The sequence below is a fragment of the Grammomys surdaster genome, unplaced genomic scaffold (genome assembly GCF_004785775.1).
Source record: "Grammomys surdaster isolate TR1022 unplaced genomic scaffold, NIH_TR_1.0 125950, whole genome shotgun sequence".
Classification (NCBI taxonomy): domain Eukaryota; kingdom Metazoa; phylum Chordata; class Mammalia; order Rodentia; family Muridae; genus Grammomys; species Grammomys surdaster.
The window spans coordinates 198,027-217,233 of record NW_021620771.1 but is presented as its reverse complement, the minus strand read 5'-3'; the positions used below and the strand labels follow the sequence as shown (position 1 = coordinate 217,233).

General features: G+C 53.4%; 2 protein-coding genes across 3 annotated transcripts in view; one reads left to right on the top strand and one right to left on the bottom strand.

The window, feature by feature from the left end:
• Cacna2d4 (calcium voltage-gated channel auxiliary subunit alpha2delta 4) overlaps positions 1–19,207 on the top strand; it is a 114,220-nt gene that overhangs the window by 76,094 nt on the left and 18,919 nt on the right. The window lies entirely within an intron of this gene.
• Lrtm2 (leucine rich repeats and transmembrane domains 2) lies at positions 1,050–16,645 on the bottom strand. Of its 2 annotated transcripts, none has more exons than XM_028753473.1 (5): positions 16,586–16,645; positions 10,397–10,597; positions 9,789–9,923; positions 6,426–7,016; positions 1,050–3,512 (listed from the first exon to the last, which is right to left on the bottom strand). In XM_028753473.1, exons 3-5 carry the CDS (start codon positions 9,853–9,855, stop codon positions 3,058–3,060), a joined length of 1,113 nt encoding a protein of 370 aa, XP_028609306.1. In that variant the 5' UTR covers positions 9,856–9,923; positions 10,397–10,597; positions 16,586–16,645; the 3' UTR covers positions 1,050–3,057. The 2 variants fall into 2 exon arrangements, with proteins under 2 accessions (XP_028609306.1, XP_028609307.1); XM_028753474.1 differs by lacking the exon at positions 16,586–16,645 and adding an exon at positions 12,447–12,507 and having other exon boundaries at positions 10,397–10,571.

Here is a 19,207-nt window from a genome sequence, read left to right as displayed (position 1 = left end):
CCAGAGCAGATGACCGTGGTGCACAGCGTCTAGGCCGGGGCTGTGCCAGGCCTGTCCTGCTGTCTGGAGAGACTTCAGTCACATTACAGGTCTGGATAGACAGGACTGTTACCCTCTGAGCGTCTCCTTCTGTGAACTGGGCCTTTGGCTTCAGTAGCAATGTGTGTTGCACTGTGCTGTTCTGTCCTGCTCCTGCAGGGGACTTAGGGAAGACCAGATGTGGCTCTGCTATACAGAGACTAGAGGGTGACCCCCAGCTCTGACCACACCTAGGAAGAGAGGTACTCTCTGGCTGCATGGCTTTGTATGCCCTGCGGTTCACATCTCCCTGGGGTCTGTTCCTGCCTTGGTGAGTTGCCATTCCAAGAAAGCTCCCAAGGTGAAGGCTCAGCGTGAGTCTCTGAAGGCCAAGAGTTCGGAACCACTGGGCTAGAGGCTGGTCCTGCCCTGGAGATGAGAAGGCCACAGGGAGCCAGGCTCTTCCTCCTGGACTGGACCAACCGTCCAGAGGCTGGGCTTTCTTGCTCTCCCCTCTTTAGTGCTGCACCCCTAACTTCCCAGTCTCTAATTCTAGCTCCCTACTGGCTGAAGGGGCATAGTCATAAACCTACATGTGGGACACTTATGTAGCCATTCCTGAAAGACCAAGGTGGCAGGCGTTAGCTCACAGAGACTCCAGCAAACCTCCCCCCACTCCCGCACAGACCCCAGGGGATGTCTAGCAGAATCGGCTCACCTCTGCTGCACAACTCCACTCTGCCCTGAGGCTCACATTTGTTACTGGCAGGCAGGAGCATGGATAGGTTTAAAATCACAGCTCAGCCCTGCCCAGTGCTTATCACCCTTGTCCTGAGCCAATTCACACCCGGGATGCTGCTCTCCCGTCCCTCCCAGCCCTACAGTCCTGGCTACCGGGCAGGGGGCCCATCTGTCACACAGAGCGCTCTGCATCAGGGTGACACAAACAGCTCGGCTGCCTGGCACCGCAGGGAGACAGGGCACCACTCTCCCAATGCCCACATCCCCTCCCACCCAATGAAGCAAGGAAATACATAGGAAAATAGTCTTTATTGGTCTTCTGAAACGACAAACCAGAAATATAATTTTGCCTTTAAAAATCTTCTGTCTCAGGCTAAAGATATCACCACTGACAACACCCTCCCTCCCCCAGGCCCTTAGAAAATCCCGGCTCTGGGATTGGCCCACCAGCCAAAAGAGGAAGGAAGACTGTGGCCCAGCCTAGAGGATCCTGTGATCCTGAACAGCAGCCTGTGCTCTCTGTCTACCCAGAGAGCAACCTTGAAGGCTCTCCTGAGACTCCCAGTATTCACCCCTGCTAGTTGAGTAGGTGGCAGAGGACCAGAAGGAGGGCTGAGAGGCTGCCCTGAGGCCCTCATAGGTGTATCATCAGTGCCTAAGTGTCTATCTGGCTACTACCAAGACCCTTCCCAGGGCAAGATATCAGTCTGGCATCTCCTACCGAGTTATCCAGTCTCTAAGGAGGAGGCAGTTTAGAACAAAGGGCAATGACCTTGAAACTGTGCACAGCCCAGGGGTAAGAATCTCATACCAAATAGGACTGCAACCATTTTTTAGCCTGGATAATCCAGGTGTGATTGCAGACTCCCAGGAAACCAGGCAGAGCCGGTGAACCCCTGGGAAAGAAAGCCCCATCTCCAAGGACTCTGAACAGAATGTAGCCATCCTGTTCCAGTTCCTGCAGTCTGTTGGGGATGTGTTAGAAGGCAGCCAGCCTTCTTGAGGACTTAATGCCTGACATCTGCTTTCCTTAAGGTGAGCCACCAATCTCAGAACACAGCTCAGACCCAGCCCTTGAGGTCACAAACAAATGATGCAGATGACAGAGGACACAGGAGAAGCCAGACTGCAGGAGTAGAAACTGCTGGGTGTACCTGCAACCTGTCAGGGAGAAGGCTCCCAGGCATGCCCAAGGATCTGTGACTGAGCTCTCAGAAGCCTGGAACCTGTCATGCATACACACACACCTCTGGTAAACCTAGCAGCAGAGGTGCTAGGGTTGCCATGGCAATGGGCGGTTCCTCTAACTGCATACTTTGGCCCACTTTAGAGGGTCTCAAAGGATCCCTGTGTTATTGTCGAGGACCCAACCCCTGATGACATGGGAAGACTGTAATCAAGAAGTAAGAGGGACTGTGGCCTTCAGGCTCGGGATAGTGGGCCTCTGCCCCAAATTCTCATGGACTCTGTTTCTGTGTGGTGTGTGTGTGTGTGTGTGTGTGTGTGTGTGAGAGAGAGAGAGAGAGAGAGAGAGAGAGAGAGAGAGAGAGAGAGAGAGAGAGACTTGGTCTGTGGGACCATTACAATGATGCCTTGTGTCTGACAGTGAATTTGTATATAGAGTAAGTCCCTGCCTCAGAACCTCACACTAGAACAAAAAGTATGGATAGAATTCATAAACCTGGAGCAATGTAGTCAGAGGGGTCTATAGCAAATAAAGTACATAATGACATCCACCCAAAGGGGACATTATAGTCACTTTGGTTTTTCTAAGTGTTGGACCGAGATCACAGGGCTAGGGTGTTTACACATTGGCACCAGCTGCTAAGAGCTGGACAAGCTTTGCACTGCGAGGACTCAAGAATATCTTCCTGGCTTTGAAAGGAGTCACAGAATCTACCTCTGGGTCTGCTGTCCCTCCCTCCCAGGCCCTAATGCAGACTGAAGTGGGAATGAGCAGGAGGTAGGGGGCGTCACCAGCTGCGATAGCCCAGGGCAGGAGGGAAGTGCCTGGTGCAGATGATGTCTCTAGTGGAGCTTCTTTCCTCCCTGTGGCCAGAAGCCCACAGGGAGGCTCAGGTGTTCCAAAGACAAGAGGCCCAAAGAAGGCCTTCCATGGGAATCTTTGGCCCGAGGGAAGCTTCTGGGAAACTTGGAAAGAGATTGGGACCAGGGAGCTGAGGGAGGCAGTACCAGTGTCAGGCTGAGACAGGGCCTGTGATGGAGGGAAGGGCAGCCCTTTTGGTAGCAGTCCCACGGAGTCTCCTTGCTGTCCTACCTGGGCCAGACAGACAGCTCTCATGCCACAGAAGAGATCTGCTTCTGATCTTCATGCTCACCCTCGGGGTCCCCCATCAGCGGCTGACGCTTCTTGAGCTCCCGGTGGTACTTGGCCATGAGGGAAGCATAGATGCAGCCATAAGCAGCAGCCACCACCATCATGATGCAGACGATGCCACACACAACCCCGGCAATGATCACTGTGCCGATAGCTCGTCGCACACTCACGGGCCGGTACCTCTGCTTCTGAGGGCAGGCAGTGCTAGGCTCAGGCTCAGGCTCAGCCCCAGGCTTAGGTTTAGGAGGCTCTGGACTGGCCTTGGTGCATGGTGGCCCCGGAACATCCAGCCCAGCAGGGTTGTTCTCATCCTCTAGCTGGGAACAGTAGTTAAACATCTCCATGGGGACTGCACGCATGTCCTTCCCCCTTAGCTCCTTCGGTAGGGTACAGGCAAGCTGGTCCAGGCGTCCCCCTGCATCCAAGGGGAAAAAAGAGGGGGTGAACAAGCATCTAGAACTGGGGTGCCCTCCCCACCTGACCTCCAAATGAGAGGCACAGAAGGTACAGTCCTGCCAGTAATGAAGTCAGTCCTAATACGGAAGAGTAAGAGCCGGCAGGAACTAGCACCAGTAGACTAAGGGTTATGGTCGCTGTGTCATAGAGGAGTCCACCACTGCTGCCAACGCCACTGAAAATGGACATTGCTGTTCCTTTTGCTTCACACAGAATCCCCCACCCATCTCATTCAAGCCTGCCCCTCCAAGGTCACGCTGCCCTACAACAGCAAAAGCTGGGGGCATGATCAGCACATGGCTTTAGTACATCGAGCTGTGATCAAGCTATGTATCTACTTCTCTGCCTAAAACCTGACTGCTCACTGATGTCTCAGAACCCTTGCCATTATTTTCAACACAAGCCGTGGCCTGTATCCCTTCTCAGAGAGAGAACGAAAGCCCAAGCCACTGCCTTATCTGCTTCTCCCCCCCCCCCCCACACACACACACGGCTTTGGTGGCCTGTGAACACCTAGAAGTGGGCATGGTGTCTTCCTGGGTTTCTCAGGTGCACCAGCACGGAGAGCTAATATCTAGGGAGCAAATCCTGGAGACACAGGAGACTGGGGTTGATTAGAGTATTTAAGCAGGCCACCAAACTACTCGTGACACTGGGCAGGCCAGACAGGGCAGAGGAAGGTATCAGTACCTAGCTGGGTAGGGTAAGAGAGCTCCCTCTCCCAGCCCAGACGCCTCAAGTCCAACCTCACAAAGACATCCATCTTAGCCTAGGATGCTCTGGATGATGATGGAAACATCTGGTTTGGGTTTTGTTTTGTTTTTTAAGGAGTCAAGGTTGAAGACCGGATCTGGGAAACTGGCTCCTGCCTGCTGTGTTAAGGGCAAGGATGCACCCTAAGGCCAATACCAGTGAGCCTGTAACCATGGCCACCTTTGGTTAGACGTGCAGAGAGCTTAGGAGTGAGAAGGGAGTGACCTCATTTTCCTGGGCCAGAGACCCGAAGTTGAATCCTGGCTGTGTTGTCACCTGAAAATTATTTAACTAAAGTATTGAATTATGTCTGCATCTCCAGATTCTTAGCCGCTAAGTGAGGATATCTATCTCGATTAGTTGCTTGAGAGATCAAAATAGATAATGTGCAGGAAAAGGTATCTGTAAACTGGAAGTGAGACAACAGCATTAATCATTCCTCCACTGACAGAGTCAGCATCATCACGGTGACTAACATCTCAGAGCACTTTCCAGTTTCTAACGTGTCTTTAATTAACGCATCCGAGTAGCATGGAAATATTGAGTTAGTGGCTGGGTAGGAAACGAATGAGGTAAGGGTGAGGGAAGGCATTGTGTTATTTTCAGGATTTTAGTGCTGATTTGTTAATTCCACATACACCATGCAGCTGCCTGGTGCCGGGCACTGACTGTGTCTTCCTGGGTGCTCTCGATTTTATGAATACAAATGAGAAGTGTGCTCCTGCATCTGCGTTCCGCCCAACACTTCCTTTATGCTGGGTGCTTTTCAAATCACCTCGCATGCATTGCCCTATTTAATTCTCACAATTGACCTTTCTCCCTTTGACAGATATACCACAGAGATGTTAATTAACTTCTCAAGATCACACAGCTAGTAGGTGGCAGGGCCAAAAATTTAAACAAGATCTGACCCTTTTCAGCACTGTACTTATTTGTCCCCTTCCCGTTCCAGTTCATCTCCTCTTTTATTATTTATTGATTGATTCATTTATTTTTAGACAGTCTCTTGTAGTCTAGGCGGGCCCTTGAGCTCCTGATCCCTGCTTCTACCTCCCAAGTGCTGGGATTGCAGGTATGAGCCTGGCTAAGTGTCCTTTTGATCAACTCACTTGTTCATTATAGAACTTTCTCAGATTAAAGAAAGAGGGAGCAGGAAAGATGGCTCAGCAAGTAAGAGTACTTGCTTTTGAGGAGCCAGTTCAATTCCCAGCACCCACATTGGGTTGCTGACAGCTGCCTATAACTTTAGTTCCAGAAGACGCCCTCTTCTGGCCTCTGAGGGCACTGCATGCATGTATGTAATACACTTGGGCACACACACATACACATAAAGTAAATAGAGAAGACTTTAAGGTTGGGGGAAAATTCAGGGGTGTAGCCTCACAGAGTTTAGGTTCAACCTAGAATACAAAGTGAGTTCCAACTCTGGGCCAAGAGTCAGGCTCTGACCTAACAATAAAGGGCTGTCAGGATGCAGAGTGAATAAAACCACTTACTGACAGTCCTGATGGCATGAGTTATATCCCTGGAGCCTTACTGGTAGAAGGAGGGAACCAACTCCTGAAGCTGTCCTCTGACTATCACACGCATTCTGTGACGTGTACACACACATGTATGCTCAAGCAGACATGTGTGCGAATAAATAAATAGTTAGTTTTTTAAAGGAAGGATAAGAAGGCAAAACTCAAACCATTCATCTGCTTACTGTTTCCTGTCAACACTTCTTGGGACTGGAAACTAATATCGCCTTCACAGGAAAATGGTTGTGTCTGTGGGTTTCAGTTACATTCCGCACTCATATAAGAGGCAGATGACCTTATTATTCCCCGGGAAGGGTGGTCGTTCCTCTTCCTGTCCTGCCAGAGAAGCCCAGAGGCATACTTGTGGGATAGAGACCATAGAAAAAGTGTCGTGCGTCTTTAAGTTCCCATATGAAACCTAAGAAAGGGAGGCAAAGGTTCAGAACGCCCTTAATGAGTCTTCATGAGCATAGATGAGAGGCTCCTGGCCTCCACTGACTGCAGGAAGTAACGATTTTTGGGGGGGTTCAGGGCTGTAGTTCTTCTTTCCCCTCCCCTCACCCCAGCTCCCCTCTTGCCTGTGGGGTGGTAGGGCTCACCTCTGTAGGAAAACCACTCCAGCCAGTGTTTGAACTCTCGAAGGTTGCAGTCACACTCCCACGGGTTGTCTCCAACCTGAAGCAGCTGCAGGCTTGCCAGGGGCTCAAACGTTAGGCGGTCCAGGCTCTGCAGGCGATTGGAGCGAAGGGACAAGGATCGCAGAGCCAGGAGCCCATCAAAAAGCCCCAGGGGCAGCTGGGCCAAGCCGTTGATAGACAAATCCAGATGGCGAAGCAGCGGGGCGTGCTGGAGCAGGTCCCTGTCCAGGGTCCTGATGCTGTTATTCCGAAGCTGGAGCTCTGTCAGATTGACCAGGTCCTCAAAAATGGACCGGGGGAGCTGGTCTAGAAAGTTGTTGGACAGGTCCAGCCGCTGCAGGTTGGACAGGTTGGCGAATGCCCAGCTTGGCAGGGCACTCAGCTTATTGTTGAGGAGCAAAAGGCTCTGGGTGGCAGCGGGCACATCCGGGGGTACAGTGGTGAGGCCCAGGCCACTGCAGTCCACCTCCAGGCTGCGACTGTCACATGTGCAGGAAAAAGGGCAGGCAGGAAGCACCTCCACAGCACACAGGGCAATCCAGCAGGTGATCCCTAGAGAGGAGTCAGGAGGAGAGAGTAACAGGCTTGGACTCTCCTGCCTCAGTTTCCCTCTTCCCAGCTCACACCCAAGTGCCTTCCTGGCCTCATCTCCTTTGGCAAAACCTGCAGTCAGTTCACAGTTATTTGTTGACCACACAGAAATGTGCTCAGGAACCTGAAACACCCATGTTAAAGGCATCACACTGTGACCAAAATGTCACGTTTGTCAGTGGAGAAGCCTAGGCAAGCCATGCAAGTCCTCAGTTCCTGCTCACAGATCCACTGCTAAGTGACTCAGAACTTAGATGCCCTAATGCCCCAACTGGCTATAAAATATAAAACTTTAGAATATCGGGGAAACTTTTCCAAGTCTGTGGGTCCTTCCCATGGGGACCTCCCCCCCCACACACACATACCTGAAGCCACGTCACACTGAGATGTGCTTTGGGCATGAAAGGGGAGTCCAGAGTGTCCCCTGTGGCATCTTAGATGCTGTCCATTTACCAGATTCTGATGTCTAAGGTGGGACCCAGGCCCAGCTAGGACTTTCGTCAGAGCATTATGATAGCGCACAGTAAACCATACAGCTGACAATACTACAAGTCTGACCGGGAGTGGCTCCGTCTGCACTTAAACTCTGAGCTGCCAAGCCCATCCTGGGCTTCTAGCCTTAGAAGGCAAGGTAGCATTTCTGGCTGGATCAGGTAACAGGATTCCTGTCATGTCCTGTTTTTTTCCCAAGACCCTTCTGAGTAGAATATGTGGGTCCAGCCTGAAGACAGCTGCTGGAAGTGAGCCCCAGAAAGCAGCCCTTCCTGACAGTGGCCCTGTAGTCAGGGCCCACTGGCCCGGGCCAGAGAAGCCTGCCTTTTTGAGAACCCAGGGGAATAAGCTCATACAGTTCTGTCTCCATTACATCAAGCCAGAGTCCGGAGGAAAGCCTCCAGATGGAGAATTGAGGAGGTTCAAAGCCGGTTGCCTCCCAGCTTGCCCTACTTGGATGGCCAGCAGCCAACCCAACCAGGGCACCAAGATGAGACAGTCTCCAGTCTGTCTGGTGGGTGTCTGGTCATCTAAAGTCCCAGAGGGCAGAGTTTGAGGGGAGGACAAGATGACACTCTCCCTGCCCTTCCTTGTGGGATTAATGACAGTGAAGGACCTGCTGTGAGGCGACACCTGAGCTACTTTGTTCTTGGTGGAAAGCTGAGCACAGCTGAGTTATACAGTCACCTGGAGACCTCTCCCTGCTACCTGAGGCCACCTGAAATGACCTCCGACCCCTGAGCCCATCTACAGGGTTAACCTGCCCCATAACACACACACACACACTCACACACACACACACACACACATTTACAGACACTGTTTTATGCACATGCACATACATGCACATACATACACCCACACACATGTGCATGCATGAGCACACACGCACTCATACTGTTTTATGTGCACACACTCTTCATGTTTTACTTCTAAGGAGAAGCCAAGTGTGATGCACACATCGGTATTCGGCACTTAGGAGGCGGAGACAAGATCCCTCTGAGATGAGCCTAGGCTGTGTAACAACTGTCTAAAGAAACTGAGAGACGGCATGGGGGCGGGGGCATGGAAGGAGGAAGAGAAAGAGAAAAAAGAGAGAGAAACCAAAGAGTAGAGGAGGGGAAGGGGAGGGGGAGAGAGGAGGAAAGGAGATAGACCCCTTAAGGACAGTCAGCAGCAAGAGCCACACTCCACATGCTTTCTGGTGGATGAACTGGCAGCTGGGTAGGGAGAAAACAACCCCCTCACCGCTCACCTCCACCCCCACCCCCATCACCAGATTCAACTTGCACCAAAGCTACAAGAAAAACTTAATCTTGCACTGAGAGGTGCCAGAGTGATCCCAGGATGAAAGGGATCTGAGCCCCTCCATCCATCAGCCATTCACCTGGTGAATAATTCAGACAGCTCCCTGCTGGGGCAGCTGGACGGAAGGCCAGGGAGGTCAGGGGAGGCCAGGGAGGTCAGGGGAGGCCAGGGAGGTCAGGGGAGGCCAGGGAGGTCAGGGGAGGCCAGGGAGGTCAGGGGAGGCCAGGGAGGTCAGGGGAGGCCAGAGAGGTCAGGGGAGGCCAGGGAGGTCAGGCAGAGCAGTGTCCCTTTGGACATCTCTCACTTCTTACTGTGTAGCCGTGGGCAAACCGGCCATGGCTGACCTTGCCCCTTTGGAGAGAATGTTCACAGACAAGGCTGCATTTAACTAGCACCTTTACCTCAGTGTGCTGCGTGTGGAGGGAGGGATGGATCCAGTCCCTGTGAGCCCTTCTCCCACCGCTACACCCTAAGAATTCCCTAGTGCCCCTACAGAGCTGGGTACTCGGCAGCATACACATCCTGCTGGGGCCTCTGGCTTCATCCAGCAGACAAGATGGCTGAGGCCACGTGAGAAGGTAGCTTTCCTCTAGCCGAGGCTGATTTCTGCCCCTGCTCCGCCCCTGCTCCACACCTGCTGCATACATTGAAGAGCCCAGTTAAAAAGAGTGAAGCTGGATGACTCTCCTACAGAACTCTTGGCTTGCGACTGCCAGGAAAGGAGATGCATGGGGCAGAGCCAGCTGTCCAGCTTCCGGCTCCCCGCCTCTGGAAAGCACTCTGCATGGACTCTTTACTTAACAAGGGCATGAGTCTAGGCCTCCAAAGCAAAGCCCTAGGCACCGAGGAAGGTCAGACATCTTGTCGTCACCCTGTCAGACACACACCCCTCCCCCCCCCCCCCACACACACACACGCTGGGCTCATACTCACAGGAGACCTGCCTCCACTGCAGGACAAGCTTGCTCCTCTGCTCTGGGCCACCGCCTGGTGCCAGCATGGTGAAGCCCACACTCTCTGCAGCACTGGAGAGAGAGAGAGCCCCTCAGCATGCACCACTTGTCAGTCCTGAGAGAGAGAGAGAGAGAGAGAGAGAGAGAGAGAGAGAGAGAGAGATGGAAATGGGTGGAGCAAAGCATTTGGAGCCCGTTCCAGCCCAGGGGTCAGGGACAAGGCCTAGGTGTCTCTTTACATTCTTCACCCCCTCTCCTGTTGCTCCTGGTGCTCTGCAAGGAGGGGTCAAGAGGATCAAGCAAGATATTTACCTCCTGAGGGCGGGCTAGAAGGCACACGAGCTGCCAGCTGAACCCCAGCTCTGCCCCCTACACCCCCTCCCGTCTTTCCCTCACACCCCTGAGGCCTCTTTATACCCTAGTGGGCTTTAAAAATTATTTTCTTGCAATATTGCTTCCTCCTCCAGGCTTACCGCAGGGGAGAAAATGAAGGCACATCTCTCCTAGGTAAATGAGGGAGACCCCAGCTCCCACCTGTGCCCCTCCAGCTAGATGCACCAGTCCTGTCATCCCCAATCCCCAGCTTACCATAGCTGTGGGGAGGCAGAGGCCAGGCCCTTCCCTTCGTAGCTCCTGCTGACAGGTAGGGTATGGGTTGCTGCACCGCCTCCTGCTTCTAAGCCCTTGAGGTGAATTCCAAGCTTTTTCTTCTGCCAGCTAGCCGATCTATGACAACCGCAGCTCAGGGGTTCCTGCTCTTCTGCTACTGGCCCAGGGGGACACGAAGACCTAGAGGAAAGGGTAAAACAGCTAGCAGAAGGCCAAGTGTAGGCAGCAGGCTACTCTTCAGGGGACAAGTGGGCTTCTTACTTTTTCTCTAGGGCCTTCCATAACCCAGTGTCCCCTAAAGGGGCCCAAGGCCTCAGCACCCTGCGAGATGTGGTTAAGAACTATGAGGTGGCAAGCCAGAGCCTGCACCCTGCCAGCCTCCTCCCAGGATAGGGTCAGATAGGGGAGGCTGTAGTATACCCCAGCTCCCTTTAAGGACCCAAAAGACATTGTTCCCTGGGACCACTCCTCCCAGGATAGCTACAAGTTTGGCCTTCCTTGATTGCCAGGTTCATGGCCCCTGTATAGTTTCAGTTGCAGCCCTCAGAGTTCTGTTTAGTCCTGGAGCTCCCAGCCAATGGCAGAGTGGGGCTGACACTGGAGTGAGTGGAGCTACTGGATGCCTGGGCATTTGGTCTAGAAGCCTAAGCAGCCTAGCCGGGTTTCCCTCAGGTTCAGAGAATGGTCCCATTGCATCCCCAACCCCATCCTGACCCCCATTTAATTGGTGTTTTGTTGTTTGAACCAAAGCTGGCCAGGAACCTGTTATGTAGATCAGGCTGGCCTCAAACTCACAGAGATCCACCTGCCCCTGCCCCCCAAGTGCTGAGGTTAAAGGCATGTGCCACCACGCCTAGCTGAATTCTCTGTTCTCTACCTCCACCATGCCACCCTAGTGATCTTCAGGAAGCCACCAAGGTGGCCTGTGCTGCTGTGACCTATGAGGCCCTCAGATACTCTGCTGTGCTCTGCTGAGCAAGGGCAGCTTGCTCAGGAATCCAGGACTCACCTGTCAGCCCTGACTTCACCTCCCCACTTCCCCGTTAGGAGGCAACAGCTTGTGAAGGGTCCAGCAGGGTTTGCACACCATAACCAAGCATGGATATAACTCAGCACAGCTGTAGGCTGAGGGCAGAAGCCATGTGTGTCGGCTTCAGCACTCAGTGCTTACAGTGGCTTGGCTTCCGTTCTCCTGGTACTCTCCTGGCTCAGATTCACAGACAGAGTCTCTGGGTTCAGATCCATGCCCCCTAACTCCTTACGACACACTGCTTAAACTCTGCCCCAACTTCCCAACCCTAAAGTGACAACCTAATGGTCAGAGTTGGCATGAGTGACATCACATAAGGAATATAGGCAAAGGCTCCCGCCTGGCCTTGAACCTACGGTGGGCCTTTTCAGCATCAAGGGAGGTCAGCCCCATGGATGCCTGAGCCTGCTGCAGGCTGTGGCCAATCACAGGTCCTCACTCCACACCATGTTCACCATGTTCCTATCCTATATATCTCTGCCCCTCACATGCAGTGCCCACACAGACCTGCCGTCTCAGACAGCAGTCTCCCTCTTGCTAAGTGCCCCCATCCCTGACCTTCAAAACATCAGTCGAACCACAGTCACAGCACCTGTTAAATAACAAGCAGGCTACAGCCACCCAAATGCACAGATATCATAACCAGCTTGCCAAGGTTACGTGGTAAGTCAGAATGGGTCACAGGCTTCTGAGTCAGGCTGTTTACCCACTTCCTGATGGCTGTCACCCTGCAGGGGCCCTAGTGGGGAAACACTTGAGTGTGCACAGAGCTCCCAGACACCTTGAATCAGTGAGGTAGGCCCATACAAAGACATACAACTACACACGTGCTTGCACACATGCACTCCCACACACAAGTAGCTAGGCATGAACTGGGATATATAGACACATGCACACACATACTCACACACACACACACACATCTTGCTGGCAGCATTCCAGCACCACGTAGATGCCATCATTCAGGCAGTAAAAGGATGCCTCATAGTCCAAACATACCCCCAGCAGGGAGGCACAGGGACACTTCCAGCCTGGAAGGATGATCTGCTGAGAACCCCACGAGGCAGCCTTAAAGCCAGGCCAGTTTTTTTGTTCAGGCTCAGGGATCGATGAAGGCCCAGGCCAGCTTCTGCTCCCATGTCTGTGTCCTTCCACAGGGAGACAAGCCTCGGAGAAGCCTCCTTCTAGCTGACCCCCACCTGAGGTTCCGAGAAGGTTCTTCCTCCCATTTGCCCCCTCAGGATCACTGTGCTTATGATGCCAAGGGCCCGTGAGCAAACAAGGCAGACCAGGGTAGTGTTTGTTGTCTGCTGAAGTAGCAGAAAGGACTCTGGTGACTGAGATCCTCTGGAGTCTAGGAGAAGATACCCTTGCTCTGCCTAGGTAGCTGACCTGTCTCCTCTGATTGATGTCAGTGTCATCCTGATCTGTGGAGAGATGTGGGGGAGGGGCACTCCCTAGCCTCTTCCACCCCAAGTCCACGCACACAACCCCCAGCAGAAGACCCTTCTGCCCCTGAAATGCAGAGACTCCTCAGGAAAGGGGTGACCTACATTGGGAGGCAGAGGACAGCTGCTGCAGCAGGCACTGGCCAACTGCTGGAATAAATTAACACTCTGTGGGAGTGGGAGACAGAATGGAGTTGGAGGTCCTATGTGAAGGAAAGAAACTGTCCTCACCCCATCCCCACTCCTCAGCCCCACCCCCACCTTCAGGACCTGCTCTCAAAACTAACCAGTGTTTTACCTTATCCCCAGAAACAGAGAACAAAGGGGCAGGGCTGGGCCCAGCAGGATCCCTGCACTCCTGTTGCAGAATGGGGCTGATATGCTAGGATTGACCTTTGAACTTCCCAAACCAGAAACATGCAGTTTTGACTCTGATGGGCTAATAAGATCAGCTAGCCTGGAGCTTTTCAGAAATGCTAAATCTGAGGTCTCACACCAACAACAAAATCCCAGGCAGTCGGGGACATATTTGCGATTGAGAAGTATAGGCCAGCAGTATAGCCAGGGCCTAACAGCTACCCAGAAGGCTATGCTGGTACAGCTCTAGGTCAGGCAACTGGGGACAGCATAGGCTGCATACAGTTAGCCTGGAGGAGCTGGGACAGAAAAATGGCAGATTTAAAGGAAAAATAAGTCAAGGGCTCACCCAAAACCTTAACAAACCTTGCCTAAGGAAGGCTAAGACAAGGGCACCAACCCAAGGGCCTCCTACAAGCCTTTAACATGGGGAGATGCTAATGGCCACAGTCAAAGAACTACACAGTGTTGTGTTCTTGATGCCCATACAGCTCAGTAAGGTTAGAGTCATTATCAACATCATAGGGAAACTGAGGCATGGAAAAGGTTAGGCAAATGAAAGAATATCAATTGGACCTGTTTCCTGCCCTCAAAATTTCTGACTGGGTTGCCCTCATAAGTTCCTGCCTCTGCCCTGTCCCTCAGGTAAAGGCTGATTCAGAAACAGAGATGTACAGCCCTCCTCCATACAGACCTTCACAGTTTGTAAGGCATCATTGCCTCATCACTATCTGAGCAAACAGCCATCCCTGTCCCCAGAAAACCCCTCTGGGCTGGGAGCTGGGGGATGTGGTGGGGCAATTGGGGAGTGGAGGATTGGAGCTGCAGATAGGTGAGGCAGGAGCAGGGGGCAGCCAGAGGTCTCACGTGTTCCTGCTAGCCCAATGGCCGCTGTCCCCACTGCTGATAGGAGTGGGAGCTGTTTCCCCTGGGGCCCCAGCTGCCCCTCCCCCAGCTTGGAGCAGCCAGCCAGGCTTGCTTGCATGCAGAACATTGAGGTTAGGATGACAGAGTACACCTGCCCTCCAATTTCTCCCACAGACGTAGGCCTACTCTCCCCGTGATGTGGGCTCACACTCAGCTAAAACCCAAAAGAAAAAAAGAAAAGAAACACCTCACCGCAGGCCTGGGGATCCACAAGATTCCTCTGAGCACCTTCTTAGTACTCCTCAAACCAAGTACTCACAACATGCAGCAAGGGAGTGCCCTCCGCCCCTGATTCCTGGGCCCATTGCTGTACATATCGTCCCAGTATGTCTCTCCTGGATCAAGGCTCCTGCATCCCCTCCCCCGGCTCTACACACCTACAGAGAGGAAGCAGAGAGGGCTTGCATGGTCTACCCAGTTTGTTCTTCAGGGAAGCTCAAGGCTAGTGAGTGGCCTGCAAGCCATCCTGTCCCATCTTAGAGGACTTCCAGGGAGTCTGGACATCTATCTGATCTAGGCAAGTGGAATTTCTGGTAGCCCAGAACATGGGAAACTGAAATGTCCCCTGAGCTGTTGTCACCTGTCTGGCCACGAGGCCCTTTTAGAAAATACCCCCACCTCTGACCCCCTTCAGTCACCCCTAAGCATATACTGTCCAGTGAAGCAATTTCTAAACCCCTTCTGCTTGAAACAGCCACATGGCCTTCCTCCAGGGTCCTCTCAGTACACTGTCTTCTCCCGGACAGCTTCTTGAGCCACTTTCCTTCTCAAGTTCTCCCTGTCTCTGACAGAAGCCTTGGGAAGCAGAGTAGGAAGGAAACCCAACACACATGGAGTTGTTCCGTGAAGCTGAAGAAGCCATTGAGGACCCAGGAGGCTCCTACCATTCAACTGCCTCCCTGGGCAGGAGCCAAGAAAGATCACTCACCCCCACACCCAAGCCTCATTCTGGCTTCCCCCCCTGCACCCCCCTCCCGTCCCAACCTTGTACCCATTTGAGCTCCCTCCTTTGCCACCCACCTGACTAAAGCAAGACCCTGGCTCTGGGTCTCCCCACTTGGAAATTGAAAATAGGGTACGCTTGTCCTGAGCACTGACACATCCTCTAAGCAAACCTCAAAGAACACAGCTAGGGGGCTTAAGAAGCCCGCCTCTTTGTCTGTCCTGCTTGGTTTTCCCCGTCTCCCTCTTCTGGCAGAGCCAGAGCCCTCCTGCAGTGGGAAGGTGGGGGTGTGGGGGTGAGAGTGCTGGGCTCTTCTTGGCAGCTTGGAAGCTGATGTTGGATTTCCCTACCAGCTGGACTTCCCCCGCCCAGTGCCACATGCTGGCTCCTTCCCCTCCCCCCACCTGCTGTAGTTATCTAAGCTGTGGGCCTGTCAATCTGAGTCACACAAGGCAATGCCCAACAAACCCTGGCAGCCTGGTGCCAACATCCCCACCACCACCCTGGAATGCAGACAGCTGGGGGTGGGAGGCAGAGCAACCAATCAGAGCCCAGTCCCAGACCTGCCGGCCATACAGGAATTTGAACTGCAGATTCCTGGGCAGAATCCAGCGTTATGAAATGGGCCTGGGGCTCCTGAAAACCAATGTCCTGCTCCGAGTCGGGCATCCATGCCCATGTGAGCCAGGCAGCCAGAGTGAATGTGACCTCGCTGTACACTGCCCCCTACACTAAATGCCCAGTGCTCTGAAGGCATCTGGCCCACCTGCTGCAAAGGCTGTTATGCAGTGGTGGACCACCTAAGCATCTCAGGTTCCTGACTTGTCTGGCCATCCAGTGTGCTAAAATCAAGGTCTGGGTTTGTAAGGAAGAACCACCAGACACCCCTCCTTCACTCCCAGCCACACCCCCACCAGGGAGGCTCCATCAGGACTGCAAAGACTATTCCAACTAGGAAGGGCTCCTTTGCACCCTTGTCCAAGGACAGCTACCTGAAGGCCAGCAAGCGCAGCAAGAGCAACTGGTATCAAAGTCCAGCTCTCACCTCCTCACTCAGTGGGTCCTCCACCCCCACTCAAGCCTCTCAGAATGCCAGCCTGTTTCCAACACCCAAGCTGTCTCCCCCCTCCCATAGCTGCCGCTCCTCCCGCTGCAGGGACATTTCCATGCTACCCGAGGCCATCATGTGGCACCAGCACTCCTCTCCTCCCTGTCCCCTCCTCCATACCCCCTCCTTAGCAGAATACACAGCTATGTCCCTAGCACTGAGGAGTCAGACTTCCTAATGCTCTGTACCTTTGGGTTGCCCAGGTATCTGGTCCTAAGTGGTTCCCCCACCCCACCTCAGCAACTGCCCTGGGAAGAAAACCCTGCTAACCGTGCAGGGACAGGTGGTCCCTAGTTCCCCTACCCAAGCCACTTAAGCCAACCCCGTTCTCTCGCAGAAGCCGCTCACAACTCACCTTTTTGCAATGGGACCTGATGCTCAGACCAGGTAGCTGGACAAGGGCAGCTTGGCAGGCAGAACGCGGGGATGTCCGGTCTGGTTCGGGGCAGCGGGAGACTGGGCAGCGCCTGGGAAGGAGGCGGACCCGCAGGCTGAGCTGCCGCTGCCAGGGAGGGGGCTGCGGGGTCAGCAACAAACTGAAGCGAAAGAGGGAGGGCGGGAGGAAGACAGACCGAAGAGGGGGAGAGGCAGAAGGATCAGAGCGCGCGTGCTCAACAGCAAGCAAGCAGAGGGAGGAGAGCGCGCAGCGGAGTGACAGCTGGGGCGCATCTGCGATGGCGGGCGCGCGCGCGGGCCTCCGAAGCTCTGTGACAGAGGGAGAGCGTTTTTTGGGTGAATCTCCGCTGCCCCAGACTGGAGGTTCCCTTGTACCCTGACCTCCCGGGGCTCCTGCAAGCAGCCATCTCTATTCGTTTGGAAGGCAGGACCTTCCAAAGGGTACAGGACCCAGACCACAGCCCCACTGACTGTCTTAGATCTTAGACCTGCTGGAACACTAGGTCTGTCTCCTGTGTCAGACCTCAGTTGTGATAAGGAAAAGCCAGTTCCTTAAAGGCTGAGTTCGCTTGCAAGAGGAATGTTGAGGGTCCTCAGAGGTGGCAAGGCAAGAGAGGGACCTTTAGACAAGGGGCTGAGTCTCTAAATGTGACCACCTTCCGCCAGGACTATTTGGAAGAGTGGAGTGTCCGAACAGGCAGCTGCAACCTGGAGGACCAGGTGCCCAACAAGCACAGAGACCATGTGCCTAGGTGCCCACAGGGAACTGAAGGACCTGGCCTTGCTGCTCTAAAGGATGGGTCAGAAGGCTGCATCCAGGAATGGAGAGGCCTCTCTCCCAATCAGGACAAAGCAAGTCTAACAAATTGCCGGTCACTGGCATGGACAGCATTCCTTCCGAAGCTGGATTGAGCCAGAGGCTAAGCCAGAAGAGAAGCTGGCCTTCCCAGCCTGCAGCATGAAACGGGCCTCTTTCCTTTACATCTTGCTGGTCCAGCAGATGATCTAGCTTGTAGGTAACACAACATGAATATGTATCCCAGAGTCCTTCCTCTATGTTATATTCATGGCTTGGGATGAAGGCTGGGGGCACCTTGATTCAGGTCTGCAACCCAACGGATCTGGGAGAGTCCTCATCCTCTCTGAAGTCCCCTGTGCCTCCCAGTCCACTACCCTAACACACTCCCACCTCCTGTCTCAGGAAAATAGGCCCTTCAAGAGCACCGTGACCTCTGCTCATAGTGATCTACCCCTACCTTAAAAACTCAGCTCCGGAAGGTGGAGGTGGGGGCAAGATGGCTCTCCTGGGGTGAACTCCCAGAACCCACATTGAGATAAGAGACTCCCACAGGCTGTCCTTGGGATGGATACACACACACACACACACACACACACACCATATAAGTAAAATTAACAGCAACACCCCATCATCCGTCTGCAGGGATTTTTTTTTCTCTGTGCTACTTTATGGTTCTGGTCACCGAGAAGTCCCTGTGGTGGCAGCTTTGTGTCCTGTATTGTGAGCTGTTTGGGGGATAATTCGCCTTACCTTTGCTTATCACCCACAGCTCTCTGCTCTCCTGTTGGTTAAGTCTAAGCTTTTGCTTCTCAAGTAGTTAGCAGCTAAGCAGTTACCCCTTGCTGAGTTCTCGCCTTACAGAACAAGCAGGGGGGTTGAGCTCTGCAGTTACCTCGGCCCAGGAACCCTAGGATGCTGGTACTCGCTGAGTACCAAGGCCACAGCTAACAGCTACAGAAATCAGGCCCCTCCCTCACAGTCCCTGCTTAAGCCAGTCAGAGGCCAAGAAGGATCAACACAGGTGCAGAGGCCAGCAGGGAAAAGTTGGTGCTCCAGGGGTGTGTGGGTGGGTGTGTGTCTGAGTGTGTGTGTGTGTGTGAGTGTGCGTGTGCATGCTTGTGCTGGTTTGTGTGTGCTTTGTTTTGCCATCCCTGGTGACAAAGCAGCACCACAGAGCAAAGATGAATGCCCTCTTAAGGCTCCAGCTGCCTGTGGTCTTACTGTGGTGCTCTGTCAGGCTATGAGCCCAGCTGAGAAGATAGCAAAGCACTAGGGTGTGGGAAGAAAAAATGAGATCCCTGTGGAGAGACCCCAGGATGGGAAGGCAGCCTGAGGCAGGAAGGACGGGCAGGGGAAGGACCCAGGTAAACTGTGGCAGGTGGAAAGACATCCGAACTTATCCTTCATCTGTGGCAGGTTTCTCCCAAACTAAGGTTAAGGTCTAAGACCAACCAGACCCAACCATAAGGAAAGCTCTCTGAACTACCCCAGGAAAGCCATGCAGCAAGGCTTCCTACTCTCTTCATCAAAAACTCTGGACAGATGCAGCCACACAACAGGTAGCAGGAGGTGACTCAGGAAGATTGTCCTCCCAGGCACTTCGGTGAATCTTCCAAGAACCTCTGGTCCCTAGAGTCTCCCACAGCAACAGAACAGGGATGCTGGCCTGAAGGCTGAGCTGTCTGTGGATGTGCTGGGACAGGACTAAAGCCTGAGAGTGCGAGCCTCTGGCAGGGCAGATCCCTGGCTGGAGATTCCTGTGCTCCTTGCTCTCTTCCTACT